At 39.7% G+C, this 19,064-nt stretch overlaps 1 protein-coding gene across 1 annotated transcript; it reads right to left on the bottom strand.

Annotated features, from left to right (window-relative positions):
- Positions 1 to 3,536: 3,536 nt before the first annotated feature.
- On the bottom strand, positions 3,537 to 18,507 carry LOC113043172 (NUAK family SNF1-like kinase 1). Its single transcript, XM_026202391.1, has 7 exons — positions 18,204 to 18,507; positions 12,854 to 12,974; positions 10,800 to 10,951; positions 9,274 to 9,339; positions 8,840 to 8,959; positions 7,867 to 7,999; positions 3,537 to 7,739 (listed from the first exon to the last, which is right to left on the bottom strand). The coding sequence occupies exons 1-7, from the start codon at positions 18,411 to 18,413 to the stop codon at positions 6,700 to 6,702; spliced, it is 1,842 nt and encodes a 613-aa protein (XP_026058176.1). The 5' UTR covers positions 18,414 to 18,507; the 3' UTR covers positions 3,537 to 6,699.
- Between the last annotated feature and the right edge of the window lie 557 nt (positions 18,508 to 19,064).

Below are 19,064 nucleotides of genomic sequence, written 5' to 3'. Positions count from 1 at the left end.
CGATCCCACTCCGTCTATGATATTTGGAAATTATCTTGAGAGATATTCCTTCTTAACAACAGTTCCATAAACAAAAACGTTAACAATGTATAACTTACATTTTACACAAAATTTTGCTGCTTGTTTTGTTCCTTTTGTTCCGAAATGAAATCAAACCATAATCAGGAATCTGCATTTTCAAGCCACACACAAGTAGCTAAACAATAACCATTTAGGCCTATTAAACTATCTTAGATGCAAACACCCTTGATTGTCAGAAATAATTAAAAATAATAATTTTTAAGATTAGAAGATTATGCATTTTTATGAGGTTTCGACCTCACAGAAAAGTGTGTGTGTTTGAGAGGTGACCTCAGATTTTTTTTACGAGAACGGTGAACCACAAGGGCCAGATCCGGGATCATAAACCTTCAACTGTGACAGGCAGAGACCACCACGAACACAAAGACCTACTGGGTTTGAACTGAGTGTCCTTGAATCCAATCCCTTTTTCTATTCTCTCCTCTTCTGGTTCTGTCTTATTGGGGCATAAGCCTAAATGAAATGTTAGCAAAATATCCTTAAACCATTTTTTTTGGATAGGATGATGAACAAGGGATAAAAAGAGATGAAAAACTGCTTCAGTATGGTTCTTAGTGAGCCCTTAAAGAACCGAATCCAACAATTTTTACAGGACAAATCAGTCACACATCTTATTTTCCTATGGCTAACTCTCTCTATTTCCCCATTTGTAATGGGCTGGGCTGAAATCAGGCCACGCTTGTAATCCCGCATGAATGAAGGTTAACTAGAGTCTTCACATGCCAAACGCTCTCAGCTTCGGCTTTAAATCTACAGCATGTAGAATCCATCAGCACTTTCTTTAGCGCTTTCCCACAAATAAAATCTTAAAGATTCCACTCACAGCCCTTTCCAAACTGCTCTCGGCATAAACGCTTTTCCCCTTCTCGGATTCAGACGTCGAAGTTTATTTGAAGAAGGCTGAATGAGAGGAAGCGAGAGCAATGGAAAGAGAAATAAAAAAAGCTTTAATCACAGAAAACTGCCCCGGAAAAAAAGGGGCAGGAGAAAAAAGAAGTTCATCTACTTCAAGTATTTATTTACAGAACGTATATTTATGACCATATGGTATTAATATTTGTCTCAAGTGATCTAATCGCAAGTAAACAGCATTAAACAAGTGCCAATAGGGTTTAGGAGATGCTTTTTGATCTCATCATTGTAGAATCTGCTGTTCCTTAAAACAAAACATGGTTCTTTGTTTATTGTTCATTTGGTCAAACTGATTCACAAATTAGGAAAGAAATTTGTGAATCAGTTTATTGGATCTGCACAGACCAATCTGTCTTTTTAGAACCTATCTGTCTTCGTACAGAATCACCGACTCTCAAATAAAACACAGCTGCAACTCCAAGTGTTTGCTTTAAAACTGTTTCCATTCCTTCTTAAAAAGAGGGCAGATGTTCCAAAAACTCTTTCTTCCTCTGCCACTGAGACACATGAAGCTCTTTATGCATCAGTGAGTGTTTCCTGCAGTTTTAAATGGATACCGAAAGATTTAGCGCAAACGGTCGGCAGGAAGAAATGAAGGCTTGCACAGAAACTAACAAACATCCACAGAAGATCTGCCCTAACTTCCATAGAAGTTCTTAACACAACACTTAATAAGTGCTAAAACAGCCCCAGGAGGTGCAGAGCTTCAGAGGAAAGAGCTTTTGAGTTGATGGACGGGAGTTTATCCTGGGATAGTAATGTCTTCCTGAAAATATTTTGGTGGTGTGATACTTCTCATTGAGCATTTACAGCACTGGTTAAAACACAGCAGGAGCTCAGAAACTGAATCACATACAAAAAAGATGCTCTTTTACTGCGGCCTGTTGAAACTATCAGATGGTAAATCATTATTATTTAATACACTTAAAAGAAGTGTCATGATACCACCATATTTTGGTGTTCTTGGAAGAAACACGGAATACTATATAATTACATTAAATACGTTCAATTACTGTAAATACATTGGTATAAATATAATAACCATTCAGTATTTAACTAACAAAAAGTACCACAGTGCTATTTTTTTATATGCACCATACCGTATCTAGTACCACAGAGAATCATGTGAATGCTAACACTTAGTATTATACTTACATAAAAGTATTAAACAGTATACCATGGTACTATGGTTTTTGGACATGGTATTCTTCAAAGCAGCCTATCAATACCATCCGTGTAAAATTAGCCTATGTGGTATTATTTTCAGTACAATAACGCCATGTTTTTTTAGATTATTTGTATAATATCGGTTAGGCTACTTTTTTTTTTTATTATCGCAATTATTAAACCATTTTGTACCATGGTACCCCCAGAGTACTTTTCTTTCTTACTTTCATCGAATCCTCCTCGTCTCTATTTTTAGCCGTTGTACTGCTATTCTGGAATTCATTGCTGACTGGCTGCTGCCGAGCGGAATCCTTTCAGGAATGTCTGGAACTTTTTCAAACCACTACAGAGAGAGAAAGCGAGTGAGAGGTTGATCCGTGGGTAGGGGGAGAGGAAAGTAGAAAGCAGATGTGTCTGTTCTTCTGTTGTGGACTACAGTAAGTCTGAATATGTGCGAGTGCTATCTAGACTTCTTAAAGTATCTTGAATTGATTAGCGTGCGTGAGATGACTCGTCTTTCTGTGTGTGGTCCATTTAGCAATAATAATCAGTCATAATCTCTCACAGTTCCTGGATCGGTATTACAGCTTCAAATAACAAGTTCAGAGCAAAAGCCAGGCCACCTGCTGAGTACCGATCTGGAGACTCAATGCATATAATTGCTAGTAGGCTAATTGCAGTTTATAAAATGGTTCTCATTTGAATACTGCTTTTGTTTAGCTAATATTTACTCTTTTTAAGATCGAAGCAGATTTAAGAAGACATATCCAGCAAGTAAATGCAGTGAGCAGCTGGTGCACAATGGTTTTTAAAGTGCATTTTGGGTAGTCTTTTTGGCAATAGGACTTGAAATTGTACTACTGAACTTGACAGGAGATTGAGACACACCGAAGGACTTTTAAATGCAGAAAATCAAAGACCGTAGTAGTAGCACAACTGTATTTGTGTCGGTCTGGTTTGTGCAGCAGGTCTGCTAAATTTCTTTCTCTCTGGCATGCGGCTAAAACGCTCTCTTGTTCTGTTTCCGTGGACCCTGGGGAGCAGCTCTGGATCAAATTAACGCTGGCAAAGACACCAGCCTCCCCTTTATATATTTCTCCCTTCAGATCTTGTCTCTCGTTCATGCACAGTTTTCCGTACTTTGGGCTTGTGTAAAATCTTTGGCCTGCTTAAAAAGATAGGTCACCCAAGAATTAGTATTCTGTCATCATTTACTCGCCATTATGTCATAATAAACCTGTTTAACACAAGAGGGGATGCAAATCAATGGAAAGATTTGAGGTCTACTAACTGATAAATATTGGATGCAGGACATTCCTTGACTTATGAATGCAAAAACAAACCTTTAGTGCAGTCAAATGAAGTGGACACAGATATCACCTCCTTTGAAATGATTCATTTATTGAGTTGGTTTTACACAGATTTGGTTTTGTGGTACAAAACACTACTGGTTAGCGAGATATCTCCACTTAACAACAACCAAAGCAGCTGAATACACCACCAAAGCTTTGCACACAACCACACGACCATGATGCACCATCTCTCTGTTATTTTGTTATTTCGCCAGTTGTCTTTAAGTGTTTGTTTCTGTCTAGACACAAGCTCACACATGCACACTTTGTATGACTGCTGTTAAATGAAATGGCTTCACCACCAATAAATAGAGTAAAAAAATGCCATTTTAATAATTTTATTATCAAAAAATTAAACAAAAATAATAAAAGATAGCAAAGGCACCTAACGAAAAATACCTTGGCAGTCCTTGTTTCTCAAACTGTTACCAAACCCCCCAAAAAAGATTGTGGCATTGACCAACAAAAGTAATTAATTAGAATAAAATAATGCATAAATAACATAATAATACTACCATTTCAGTACTGTCATTAAACAATATCCAGTCAAGTTTTCCTCTATGCTGATTCTGACTAATATGCACCAGGTATTTCCAGTTTGGCTTAAAGCATGTTTGAATTTGATTCGCAATGGCCGCCTCCGTTAATCTCACTTGGGATGGCACTATGGTTAGCAATGGCACATTTGGGTTGATGCTCAACTTCGTCCTAAAGTATTAAGACAAAAAAGGTAGACAAGTGAATATCGTGACACCAAATATTGGGTCAAATCTGAGGCGGCTTTTGACATTTCTGACAAATGACCCTGATGAAACTGCAGTAGTTGTGATTGGTCGACTGTTTATGCGAATGCTAGACATTAGCATTGGCACTGCATGTCTGCACTTGAAAACCTGTAAAGACCAGGAGAGATCGTTGATTATACGCACAACGTTCTTCTGTAAGGTAAATCAATAATAATATTTTGGAGAATCAAAAACAGAAGCGCAATAACATAAAAATACTAACATAGTATAATTTGATCACTGAATCCAGTTGACAATACAATGCAATACAGAAATGCAGTAAGATACAATACACATTAGGTGTGTCTATAATATCTACCCAGGACCTCCTTTGAACAAAATGCCTCCCATGATCGGTTTCTGTTGAAATGTTTGGTGCAAAAGAATATTCTATTAATGCTAATAGCCAATTAGCTAACTTAGCATTTCTTTACTCTGACATTTCCACCATAAGCTCCTTCTTTGGTACAAAATTCTTCCTTTATCCTTTCATCTACTTTCGTCTCGCTATTTCTACACTTACACTAGTCTTTCTTCACATGCAGCAAAATAAAAAGCTACGTCATCCTTTCCAGTGAATAATTCAATGTGTCCCTCTTACTGGAAAAGTGTCCTCCATCCATAAATACTTTCATGAACATAAACACCTTGCTAAAACCTCTCCTTTTACTACAGCTACTTCACACTTGCCTTCTAAAAACGTTTAGACATCAGCCTTAAAACTAAAATTGCACTTGAAATTTTGCAGGTAGACAACAAACAAAGAACTATAGATTCTAAAACAATAACGCTTCTGTCCCATTAAATTTCAATACAGGGAAGCTCTCTGGGTCGTGGTGTTAAGATCTAGTCCAAACATGCCTCTAAAGAGCCTTTGGAATTTGCTGCCTCATCACTGCTTTGAAACTAATAGGTCTACTTGTTTTTTTTTAGCTCTAACGGGAGTGTTTTGGACATCAGAGTTCAACAGAGAACCAATAATCCGTTATTCTTGGATCTGAGGAATTATAATCCCTAAGCATCAACAGATAAACACCAGGAGAGACAATGTTCCTACAGTCCAGAACCTTTGGAAATTGCCAAACAAGCTTGTCTCCGTCTGAACATTCTTTGGAGCTGAGATTGTGTCTGACACTTCTACCTTGAGTTAAACCTTGTTAAGGTGAGGCTGTCCAGAACTCTAAACAGTCACCTAACCCAATCAAGAAACCACAAGAGTACCATTCCAGAGAAACACATGGTGCACACACACATGTTCCTGTCAGGGCTCAATCAAAAACAACTAATACAGCATGTTGGAACCTTGAATTACCCAGCGGTTTCTGAAAATAAACTTCCTTTCAAGGCGATCATGGACTGACTATTCTTCTTGAATAATGCACTCTAAAGTACTGGCCTCAGTAGTGGGGCAAACTTAACCTTGAAATCTCTGTAGGGTAGGCTTTGTGCTCAGAGGTCCTGAAGCTCTTCTAAGCATTCAATACAAACTCTAAAATAAAATAACAAAATAAAAATAATAAAATGCTGTTCATCTGATGACAGCTTCCTCTGGCATCTCTCCACCTTGAGGAAATGACATACATAATTTAATATGAATAAAAAAAAATTAAACAAACAAAGAGGCACTTCTATAATTCCATAGATATGATTAGACTCATAGGATCAATACGAGTTTGATCGTTACATATGCATACCTTACATATAAATGACATAGCACAATAACCAAGAAAGAAAAATAACAATTATATATGTCAGTTCCCATCAAGGACAATGAGAGATTTCAGTTTCTTATTCTTCCAGTACTGCCAGACCACACCAGTTTTGTATCACTAAATCTACAAAAAAAAATATTAATAAATAATACACAACAGTTCATTTGGAGCAAGACCCTGGTTTCTTTTTTTGGGAAGTAAAGATCAAAAACGACATGTGCTCTGTGAGAGTTTTAAGGTGCTTGATAAATTCAGGTTGGCTCTTATTTTTGTTTCATCAAGGCTGCCGTTACATGATGCCTTACTTTGATTCTAACTTACCTTATACTTAATATGTAAACATTTCATTTTATTCCTTGCCTATATGGGGAGAAATGTCCCAGAGTACCAACTTAACTTACTTCAAACCCTTAAATCCCCCTAGGCTGTAGTTTCCCAAGTTGTATTTGATACAGATTTTAACTGAGTATAAGATTTGGTTGGGTAAAGGTAAAGTAGGATAGGGTAGGATTAGGGTTAAGGGTTAGGAGTTAAGGTTTGGTTGTGTACAACCTCCAATATCATCCCATTGAAAAAGGACTCATTCATAGAATCCCAGTTTTGCACTGGTTGTCAACAACATGCCACACAAAAACCTTCCACTTGCTCCAACTTCTTTTTTTGTAGGCCCCTCTCAACTGGCCCCCATCCCTATGACAGGTTGCTGCTGATGTCCAGGGCTTGTTGGTACACCTGAGTCATATCATCAAGATCTCCTAGTAGAGAAAAGCTGCTGTTATCCGCCGGAGAGCCCTGTGTTCCTCGGCTGAATTTCCCGCTATGTAGGGGAGGAGCTGCCTGGAGACCTTTAAAGTTGGCCAGCTGGAGAAGGTTTTCTGCAGACGCGCAGCCTCTGATGTTGGGGCGGGCTCTGGGTGGGGGCCAGTCAGTCCCACTGAAGGAACTGTTTGTGATGGTATCACTATCCTCCCTAACAATACTAGATGGGCGACTCTGACTGCGGGATAAGCCGGAGTCACCAGGTGCTGGTTCCCCTAGGACACTCAAAGGAGGAGCGCCACTGTATGTAGAATACTTCCCGTTGCGCTTCAAGATCCCCTTTCTACCAACCGCTCGCTTTGGTGGTGAGCTGGCGGCGAGGGGTGTCATATTGCCACCTAGCAGGTCAGAGGACTCGCTGCGCTCTGGGGAAGAATAGTACCCAGATTCCCGTTGTTGGTTGTTTTTAAGGATTCCCTTCTTCGTAAGGATAGGGACTGCCTTGGTATGAGAGTTGCCTGTTAGCCCCTGCTCCTCCTCACCCTCTTCACCTTCAGGCCCAGATTCTTTCTCTGGGGTTCCCACACTGGATTCTATTTCTTCCAGACTTGGAGAGCGTTGCTCTTCAGAAGTTCTTGTCTTCAGGATGCCCTTTGGTCTCTTTTGGCCCAGGCTGTCCTCTCCATTACAGTGGGACACACCGACATCATTCTCTTTCTTGGACTTTTTGGGCCGCTGACGGACAAGCAGAAATGGCTCAGAACGGATGACTTTAATGGGTCGAGGTTCGGTCCGGTTCTGCCAGTCAATGAGACGAGCCAGCATGGGCGAGCCAGCATCCCTTTGTGATTCACAGTCACACACACTGGTCTTCCAACCCCAGTTTACCCACCAGTGATTGGCTATGTCTTCCACTGTGGCTCGCCGCTCAGGGTTGACCATCAGCATCCAGCGAATAAGACCACGAGCATCTAAACAAAAGACCAAACAAGCTTTTTGTTTATCATGAACAAGAGACAAATTTGTCTGGATATATGAGTAATAATATATAAAATATATTCTAAACTTTGTCTAAAAGAGCCTGTGCAAGACCAGTACCTGATGTCTGGGATGGTTCTCGATATTCTCCATTGCTGATTTGTCGAATTAGATTTTTGTGGTCCCCTCCATCGAATGGCATGCTACCATAGACTAGCGTATACAGCAACACCCCCAGAGCCCAGCTGTCTACCTGCAAATAAAGGATGGAATAGATGTCAGCTGACTCTAAAAGAACACTGAGTTACTACTACTAACTGTTAAATCAATGACACTTAAGATATCCTGTCATATAGAGGGGGGATAGAAATCACATGACAAGACTGGGATGTTTAGTGCTGGCTGTGCTTTTATGCCTCAATCTATTGATGGCATGACTTTTTTGAGTCTCTAGCAAGCAGAAATGGCATCAGACAGTACCAGTCTCCCTTTCTTGTTGGTTTCAGGCTGTTTATCGGCTCAAAAGAGTTTGACCATTTTGATTACATCCTCTACATTGTAGTGTTTTCTGTACCCTTGAGCAAAACTGCAGCAAATTATTGCACACTAAAGTCAATAAGGCACACTATACTTCTTTTATTTTGAAAAGCCCTGAGTTATATACCACAAGAGAGGCACATTTAAGCTCTAAAGAACCTTTCAACTCTGACCGAGGTTTGACATGTATAATCAGAGATACTTGGAGAAAGAAACTCCAGCTGCTCTCCTTGTTCAGTTAGGGAAGCACAAGGCACGTGTTTGCCTCTTCCTAGGGGTCTGTGGAAGGATAATCCCATCAAAGAGCAGAATAAGGCTTCACTAACCACACAGACTGTCTCTGATAGATCACAGCCGCTCACAGTGGATTTCACACGCCAGCATAATGAAACTGTGGGGTGTTTCATTTATGATGATACAAACCTCAAGGGTTTATATCTGTGCATCACGTCATGTAGGCCTGTGGTTAACCATTCCAGCATGTTTTTATGACCCTGGAAAAAAGTTCAACATAAAGAGCAGCTTGTAGAGCCTTCTTTATCTGAGCATGCCTTACCTCTGGACCACAGTATGGTCTGCCATTGACGATCTCTGGCGATGCGTACAGTGGACTACCACAGAAGGTCTGTAGGAGCTTGTCTTTATGATACAGGTTGGACAGACCAAAATCAGCAATCTGAATGAACGACAGAGATGTCAGTGTTTAGTTTTATTGAAACAAAAAGTTTACTTCTGAGTAAGTGTTTGTTTTCAGAAGGAGTGATTTTCCCAATGTCCTGCTCGTTCTGCTTATATTTCACGAATGAACCACACCATTTCTTAATTTTTAAGTTAAATACTTGCATTTAATACTACTGAGGTGAATAAAATCTACTGGAATCAGTACAGCATCTTTTCCATGTACTATTTTGTGTGACGTACTAATCCTAATGTTGTACACTATATAAGATGTAAACTAGGACGTAACCACCGTTTCAGATGCATTCTCACCTTTATGTTACAGTTTTCATCCAGTAGCACATTTTCCAGTTTCAGGTCCCGGTGAACAACACCATTCTGTAAAGAAAGCATCAGAATGCACTTTAGAGAACTGAGGTATTACTGTCATAGCCAACAGAATCATTAATAACCACTGACATCTGTTCCACAAACACTCTCTGTAATTCCAGTTCTGTTCAGACACCAGTTTTTGATTGGAACATGACTGTGCAGTTAGTCCTTGTGTTTCCTTTAAAGTAACAAACAGCATTCGGGTTACAGCATGCCTGGAAACCCAGCCACAAGGGGTTTAGGATCTGAGAGAGTTCATTACACATGTCTGATGACCATGAAAGATGCATGTGTTCAGCATGCACAGCGTTTAGCAGATGGGACTATAAATCGACAGTTTAACAGGCTGCTTTCTTATGTCTTCTGGCCGACCCCACCCAAAAATCCCCCCACATTGTGGTTGCCCATGGCAATGATGACTCATCACACTCCCCTCTAGTGTCTGGAAGCTCCTCTGCCCTGAGATATGACATCACGTCATCTTCAGCTGCAAACCAACCCACCCAGTGAAGGCCTACAGGGACCTTGATTGACTCTGAGCAGTGCATCATGGGGAAATGGGACTGTTTAATCTGAAACTCTGGCTGTTTCAAAACCTAAGCCACGTTTCCACTGAAATTACCCGAAACAACTGTACCAGGAACAACCCACCCCCCTCCAAATCCCCCAACCACCCCGACCTGTTGCTTTCTGCGTTTCCACCGCAGTCTAATGTACCGTGAAGATTAGGCAAATAGTCCGGTGATGTGTTTCTAAATACTAAAAAAACTACATTTCATTACACAATAACAGTAATATTTTGAAAATTATCAGAATAAATGGTGGTTAATATAAAATGCTGAATGAACTCGACCAATCAGACTATTTAGAGCCTAAGTCCAACCCCTGAAAGTTCCAGACCTTTGAAAAAGTACTACCTCGCAAGCAGGGACGGGGCAATTTTTTTACCCGGAACTTTATTTAGGTCCTGGTTCCTGCTGTGGAAGCACACCGAGTACCAGGCCAAAGCCCCAGTTCCTGGGTAAAGTTCCAGTGGTGGAAACGTGGCACTAGTCATCTGTCTAATTAGACAGCATTTTGATGTTGTTCAATAAGGTATGCAGGTATGGGAATCCAATTCCAAATGCAATCCTAACGTACAATTGTAAGAAACTGGGAAGCCCTTTTACACAGGCACAAGACTTCAAGGAAATTTACAAATGAGTGGTTTATTACTCCATTGACAGCTCTGCTAAACGTTGAAATGTGTGACCCATGATGCAAAACCGTTTCACATCAGTTGTCTGTTCCAAGATTCCTCCCAATCTGACAAGAGCCAAAGATAATAGACTCACACTGAACGGCCCGATTTCATCGAATAAGCGCACGTGCAGCTCTGCAGGAAACCCTGATGAAACATGAGGCTCTCTCTGAGAAGAGAATGGGATTGAGAAAGAGAAATAGAGAGATAAGAATGGTGCATATACCTTGTGGCAGTAGTGCACAGCAGAGACGATCTGCCTGAAGAAGTGCCGGGTTTCTCTCTCAGTCAGGCGTCTGCGTTCGCTGATGTAGTCATAGAGTTCACCTTTACTAGCATATTCCATGACGATCACTATCTTGTCCTTATTTTCAAACACTGCAGAATAAAACAATATCATGAAAATCTGATCAGTTTATTTATACCTTGTATGTTTATGCATGATATTTCATACATATACGTTTGTTTAAACTGTTTAATTAATGATTAGTAAAAAAAAGTAATTTTTGAGAAATACAATTCACAATAAAGCTGTCCAGTATTTTTATCCTTTATTTCCCATTAAGTATTACAGAAGTACAGTAAGTATCTTTATAGAAGTTAAGAAAAAACCTAGATAAATTTGTAGACCTCAGTAAATGACCATTTGAATAACATGACCCATGTCTACTATACACAGGCCAAGGCTTCAACAGGGAGACGTCCAGTCAAAAATAAACATGTACGGTGGCGCCTTGTTTCTTCAGAATGCAACCCGCAATGAAAAAGTACAAGGACAAAACTACTGGATGCATAAAAATGAAAAGACTTTGTTTTGTAGTGGCCAGTCCAGAAAGTTCAGCGGGTCACAGCAGAATCTGTTAATGACCAGGAGAAGCCGGAAAATCCAGAGGAACGAACACAGCAAATTATAGTCCGACGCAGCAGAAAGTGGCTGTTTCTTCAAAACCCCAAAAATCCTCATACGCATGACCCCACCCAAGCATCTGGCGCTGCTGCCGGCTCCTGTCACACGTCCAGAATCGGTTCTCATCTTTTTACAGAATCTCTCCTGTCCGCCATCGCTTTCCACAGAACAGCAGGGAATGCAAGCCCAAATACAGTTTAAAGAGAGAGGGGTAACAGAGTTAACATAACACAGATTTACTGTGTCAAAGAGAGTAAATCTCAGTCTTCTTACAGTGATGCTAAATATCGGAGCTCAGCGATAAATTAGACCATGATATGCAGCCTGTAGGAAAGGAAAATCCTAAATGAGGTCATCTCAATTGTTTCTCTAAAAGGAGACTTTGCTCAAGTGGAATTTTAGGAAAAACTTTTAATACTCGTAACTCTTAAACTTGTGGGCAATCAGAGAGCTACCTTTGAGTTATAAAAATAGTCCTCTGGGAAGTTAATGCAGCTAAACTGGTACACAAACAATTCACATTCATTCCTCTATCTGAAAATTTCCACGACCAGCCCAAACCCATAAACATAATTTAAAACCTCACAAAATTAAAACAGAAAGACACTCTGACACTGGAGCAATGAAAGACAAAGCCAGACACGAGAAAGAAAAAAAAAAAGTGTCTACAGAGACTCATTTAGAGCTGGTAACTCCAGAGACTCATTTAAAGAGGTGTTCTCCCCTCTTTGAGTCGGGCCAACCACAACACAGGCGGAGTCATGAGACCGAACAAAGATAAATACGGCAACTCTTCAAAAATAAACTGGCCTATAAACCCAGACGGACTTTAGGTGGAAAAAATGTCGAGTCAGCACGCCGAGAGCTCGCCAGGCCCACCGTGGAAAACCAGACGGCAGCAAAAATGTCTTTAATAGAAATAATCAACACAGAGTTTCACTGGAGATCTTAACCGTTGAAACACATGCTGGTCAGAAGTGAGTAAAGTCACATTCACATCGTGACTGATCCAGTTTAATTTGAATATTATTTCATGAATAAAACATTTTACTCTCTTTGACACAGTAAATCTGTGTTATGTTAACTCTGTTACCCCTCTCTCTTTAAACTGTATTTGCAATCCGAGGCCTTGGCTTGCATTCCCTGCTGTTCTGTGGAAAGCGATGGCGGACAGGAGAGATTCTGTAAAAAGAGGAGAACCGATTCTGGACGTGTGACAGGAGCCGGCAGCAGCGCCAGATGCTTGGGTGGGGTGATGCCCAGAAACATTTACTGTCCTTCACAACAAAACTGTATTAATAGTTAATGAAATATTATAAATTATTCACTAGAATTGTATGTTTTATTTATTGCTGAGTTCGAGAGATAGATACCTTCATATATAGAGATGATATGTGGGTGGCGAAGGGACGACATGATCTCAATTTCTCGCCGAATGTGAACCATGTCTTGCTCATCTTTAATCTTCTCCTTCCTGATAGACTTGATGGCAACCTGAAGAGAAGAAAAAGGTTCAGTTTCAATCTCTCCTTTGTCAAAAGATATTAAAAATGTTATGTTTTTCTTAGCTTAGAACTCATATTGCAAAGATTAGCACCATAGCTAACCACTTAGCCATGGCTCTGAAAAAAACATTCTATTTCTGAATGTCAGAAAAACACCTGAGAAGATTCTTCAGACAGAGAGGTGTAATCATCCCATCGCACACACAGAATTATCCCATAAACACACACCACGGCTGAGCATATTTTGCAGCCTTGTGCTGTGTAATTTTCCTGATGTTTTTTTGAGAAAATGAGGGTGCAGTGTTTGGAAGCGGAATGAAAGCTCTCTCATGTCTTTATTCGGCTCTTGTGGGCCCTGAGGACACTGCACTGATGTCTCTATATGATCACATTACCTGAACACCTTATTTCACCCGCTGAATTTGGAGATTTTTCAAGTTTTCATCACTCACATTAATAAAATTCATGGAAATGATCAAACAATTTTTTTTTGTGTATTGTTTATATACATATATATATATATATATATTTTTTTTTTTATTTATTTTTTTTTTTTTATTATTATTATTTTTTTTAATAATACAATAAAAGCCATGAGGTTCCACATTCAGTTCCTCTGGAGTTTTAGAACTCCAGAAACGAACATTCTAGAACTGGAGATGCCTGCCCTGTTGACTGAATGATGGATAATGTCATGGGGAGGAAAGAGGAAATTATATCTGGGTAGTGATTTCCTGTCTATTTCTGTCCTATCGCACACTCCCAGGCACGTGCTACACATCCATTTAAAGAACAACTGGAACAATGAGTGAGCTGATGACAAAGCCTAGCTGGAAAAGAGGAAGCCCTTTGTCAATTCCTTTTGTTTTGTGATGTAATTCCCACAGTGATGGTCCCTATAACATGTCCATCCACTCATCCATTCTCAGAATAGCCCGTGTCTTGTCATTAATGGTGAGCAAGCAGGCAGACCGCCGTGTTTCTTGGAGAAACCAAAACCACATGTTTCCGAGGTGCTGAAGGTAAACCACTGACTATATCCATAAAAGGCAAGCCCTAGCGGAATGCTTCAAAACTGATTATGTGGAATAAAAAGACATAAACAAATCCAGAAACCAGGACCAGTGCACTAAAAGAAGAATGGGCAAACCTTTATTGGAAAGCCATCAGCGAGCGTTTTCCATGAGCTCATGAAGTTATGTGGAGCTGAAGGTATTCACCTCCCACCAGGTCTGCTGGAGACGGCAGGGATACTAATGCTGCAGTTTGTTCAAACACAGCAGGAGCAAGAGTTTAAAATAATCTCCAGGAAGAAAATCACAGAGGCAATAACAGGATTCTGACCAGTGGAGCTTTTTATTTGTTTATCTGTCGGTGAGCCAAATGAACAGAATACAGCATCAATAAAAGCGCAGATGAGTTTTTGTATTTCATTAATGGTGTTTGCAAAGAGAGGGATTTGAACAAGTATTATACTTTGTCATGAAACATGATTGAAACCTCGAAATCTTGTGTAGAGGTATGCTACTTTTTAATTAAATAAAATTAGTAAAAATTGACACTGTAGCAATCTCCCCAGGCAACATAGAAACCACTCCGAGTAAATACCTAGCAACCACCCTAAATACCCTAGCTACCATCTAGCAAGGTGAACAAGAACACCCAAGAACCACCCGAAAATGCATTTACACAAAACTAGCAATTTTCCGTGAATATCCTAGAATTCACATAGCAATCAATGTAAATAGCCTAGAAACCATTTTTCAACAACTCAAAAAAACATTTACTACAATCATGCTATCATCCATCCAAAGCCCTAGCAATCACCCTAGTAACCACCCAGCAACCCTAGCACTCTAGCAACCACCCAAACACCCTAGCAACCACATAGCAATCAGCGAGACTACCTTAGCAACTACTTATCAAACACCCAAAACCCTCACAACTACCCAGGTAAATATCTAGCAACCACCTCAAATAGACTAGCTACTATCCAGCAATCACCCCAGACACTCTAGCAATCACCTCAAACATTTGCAATTATGCTGAATGCCCTAGCAACTGCCCCAAAACCCTGACAACCACACTAGTAACCACCCAGCAACCCTAGAGCCCAGCAAGCACCCTGAATGCCCTAGCAATCACCCCTAAACCCTAACTTGACCCTGGATCAGAATTTAAAACCCACTACAATCTATCAGACTGTTTTGGCCCCAATACAGGATATTAATTCTCCACAACATTTTAATTTCCTGCTCAAGATGGCCTTTCAAGTGTCCGTCTGCTTTCGCACTGTCACAGTGACCTTTTCACAGAAACACTCACAGACGAACATGTGACCCATTTATCACACACACGTGGAAGGAATGCTGACCATTATGTGGACCTCTAATCTTGTTTGTACATTCAGATACCCACAAATGCATTGCAAACACGAGCTCATACGTGCGAAAGCTCACACACTCATGCTATCTGTCTGTCTGCTCAGGTCATTATGGTGAATCTGTGGCTGGTAAAGCCATAAAGAAGAATATGTTACACAATGTCTTCGGTTATCTGTGCTTTAGGGGTAGAGGTCAGGAATATGCTGCTCTGGATTGTTGCTTACATTAACAGTCAGAACTTTCTGTTTGTCTGTGTATGAGATAACAAACTGTAAAGCTTTATTACATTACATTCAGTTTGTTAGTTTAGCAAGGGACATCACCTAGAGGAACTACACTAAATAAAGTAAATGCTTCTATGTTTGAAAGTTCTATTTCAAAGATAATTTCGCTAAAAAAAAAGGAATGCAAGTATGCGACCACAAAATAAAAAAAAGTATGTAAATGTTTCTATGTACGCAAGCTCTAGTTCAAAGATTATTATGCAAAAAAAAATTGGAAGGCACTTATGCGAACACAAAGACTTATTCAGAAAACAATTTTATATTGCAATGCAAGTTGATGAATACTCTTAGGTCGACTGAATGCAGTGTTGCACTGTGTAATTTTTCAAAATGATATTCATAACTATGTGAAAGCAAAATGTATAAGAATGCAAGTGTGATTTCACATGTTAACATTCTAAAATGTATCAGAACACAATTAACACTATTAACGCAAGCAGAAAAGGTAAATTTTGCAAGTTATTCAGTTGCTATTCCGTAATGCATAAGTGCTATTTCAAACACTGTTGGTTTAGAAAATCAGAATGCAATTTAAACTCAAATGCAAATACTCTTAGACAAGCAAAGCCAATTTAATGCACCGCTGCATTCGAACATGTTTCAAAATTAATGCAAATTATTCTAGGTATGTAAGCCCATTTTAAAATACATTGCAAAATGTGAAATGCAACTATGTCATCACTTCTATGTATGAAAGTGTGAAGTCACACTAAAATATTTCAACGCAATGAGAGTACACTGTATTCTCAGCGATGCCACAAAGGGGCACTAATTTTTTTTTTGTGTGTTGTTTAACAAAAGAAAGTCATATAGGTTTAGAACAACATGAGCATGATTACATGTTTACAGAATTTACATTTTTGAATACACTATCACATATAGGAAAAAAAATCTAAATGTTCCAGTGCTGTGCATGTGTAGATGTGTTTTAAGACTCTGTGATGACTAATGTTTATACTCTATGGTAGTAATCAGTGGTTTTTATGTCTTGTTATCTATATGTCTGTGCTATAACTCTTTACAGACAGCGTGTCCGGCCGGTTAACAGTTTTTCTGACTAATTCCTGCTAAGTACACTAATCTCATGCCAAAAAAACAACACTGCATGTCTCCCTGAGTGACTTTTTGTTTATGGGCCCACAAACACGCATGACAAATTATGTTTTACCATGCGTCTGAGTTTGAGGTAAATGAAAAAACATGTATGTGTAGTGTGTGTGCCGTTTTATTTTTAGGTCTGTTAGCGTGCGCTCATACTTTCTTCAACAGCCTGCCAACACTCTGATGGCACTCTGCCCACCAATACACTCAGACCTGTGTGTGTTTATATGGCTGTATGTGTTGTGAAATAGCCTGGATTGTAAATTATTAAACTAAAAGATGGCTATATATCTGCTTACAGCCCATAACAGTCACCAACAACAGTGTTTCCATGGAAATATCCATGACTAGAGGGCATTTCAACTGCTAGAATGGGTTGCAGATCTATTCCTGAGGTAAAAAATCTAAGCTAAATGCTAATAACAAAACATGACTAACTATACAGTCGTACATAGCTTATTCCCTTGACTTTTGTCATCAAAAGTTTTACATCCAATCAAATTCTACTGTATTTTAATCCAAGTTCATCAGTTACTTGGTAGAAGCTAGTCAGATCAACCAGATGCTAATGTTTATCCTCAAAATATTAAACAAAATTGGACCCCATTGACTTTCAAAGAATAGATCAAAAACATGGAGACATTTTAAAGACTGACATGAGGATGAGTAAATAACCAAATTTTAATTTTTGGTATAACTTTAGCAGAATGGAAAGATTTCATTTCCCCTAGTAGCTGTTCCAGGTTCTGTGGTGACCGAGCCATTTAGAGGACAACGTTAAACAACAACAATAGCCACGTGCCAAAGTGTGGCGAATGAATCCGGTGTGTTTGATTAATGAACAAACGAACACTGAAGCCCTGCCTGACCTAGATACCCACAGCAGAACTTAGCATCTAGGTCAGAGTTCATTAGCACCCCGAGGTTTCAGAACTCAAGTTCTCTAACACATTTGGTGCTGGTTGCATTATTATTTACCAAGAGTGGTCAGCAGTCACCTTTGAACCCAACTGCAACAGAAACGATCAATTGGTTGAAGAGGGATGTGTTTCATTGGGGACTATTAGAGCAACTTTACATGAGATTTAAAACATCTGCTCTTGCACAAGCGAATGCATGCGCCGCACACGCGTTGGGTGGAATTCCCATGAGATGGACGAAAAGAGCCAAACACAACAACAGATTTTATAGCAGAGCTGACACCCTAAACTACAAACTACAGTCGGCCCAAGATCCAGGCCAAGTCTACTTTCATTTATCAAATGATTATTTGATTCAAAAGTTCAATATATAAATGTATCAATGCATTTCCATCTGAAATCACTATGGAACCACAACAGTGTGTTTCAACTAGAGGGTAAAGCAGGAATTGAAACTACAACCTTCTGGATAGCAGTTCAGATGTACTACATTAGACTGATTTATTTCTCAGATGCTTGAAGCTCTCACCTCTCTTCCAGAATGGCGCTCGATGGCCTTCTTGACTTTGCCGTACGTTCCTCTCCCCAGGGTCTCCAGCAGCTCATAGCGATGCTTCAGGTTGTGTTTGTGATGATGTTTCTTCACACCAGAGCTGCTGCGTTTGACCTCACCGGGGCCCTCAGAGGCCTCCGCCACCACTGAGGGGCCTGGCGGGTCACCTGGCCTACGTGTCTCCATCACGTGGGAGGATTTATACCTCCCTGTATGTTTAAATATCTTGACTAAATGCTTTGAAATATAGATAATATAAAACCTAATTAATATAGCTAATTAGCATATAAATAAATAAATAAATTACAATGCAAAGGTTTATTATGTTACATAAAAACTAATTTATGATTGTCAATAATGACTCATGTTTTAATGAGGTGTCTATCTGTTCTATCTATAGCCGGCTATGGTAGGCTATCTAAAGGAAAGTAATAATCCCAGGCTAATTATGAACGATAAAACAGGGCTATGAACGGACTAAAACGGAATATTATTAAAAAGAAACTAATAAACACCTGCCATGTGGTTTTATGGCACTTATAAACTGCTACAATGTATCATTCACAATTAGAACGACAATGTATCTATTGTGCACTATTCTATTATGATGCGTTCTAAAACATTATGACGTATTCTACTCCGTTATGACGTGTTCTCTTCCCCGTGGCGCGTTCGATCATGATTTCTCCGTTGTTCCTTTGTTTTAATAATCTACCGCAGAAAATCTCAGGCGAGAAAGCAGCGACCACGCCGGCGTTCTGGACGTAAATCACCCTCATTCTGGCCGCGGATCCGCCGTGGTGTCAGTCAGCTCGGTTCTGGTGCCGGTGATCCGTG

The sequence above is a fragment of the Carassius auratus genome, chromosome 25 (genome assembly GCF_003368295.1).
Source record: "Carassius auratus strain Wakin chromosome 25, ASM336829v1, whole genome shotgun sequence".
NCBI classification, from domain to species: domain Eukaryota; kingdom Metazoa; phylum Chordata; class Actinopteri; order Cypriniformes; family Cyprinidae; genus Carassius; species Carassius auratus.
The sequence above is the reverse complement of the archived record's forward strand: the minus strand, read 5'-3'. Positions and strand labels throughout refer to the sequence as shown.

What these genes read in the sequence shown, in the direction of transcription:
- LOC113043172 (XM_026202391.1), bottom strand. Translation starts at nt 18,413, where the DNA reads ATGGAGACACGTAGGCCAGGTGACCCGCCAGGCCCCTCAGTGGTGGCG. An exon ending in CTGTGCACTACTGCCACAAG is followed by an intron (nt 9,340 to 10,799) that starts GTATATGCACCA and finishes CTTTCTTTACAG; the next exon opens with AATGGTGTTGTTCACCGGGA. An exon ending in AGAACCATCCCAGACATCAG is followed by an intron (nt 7,740 to 7,866) that starts GTACTGGTCTTG and finishes TCTTTTGTTTAG; the next exon opens with ATGCTCGTGGTCTTATTCGC.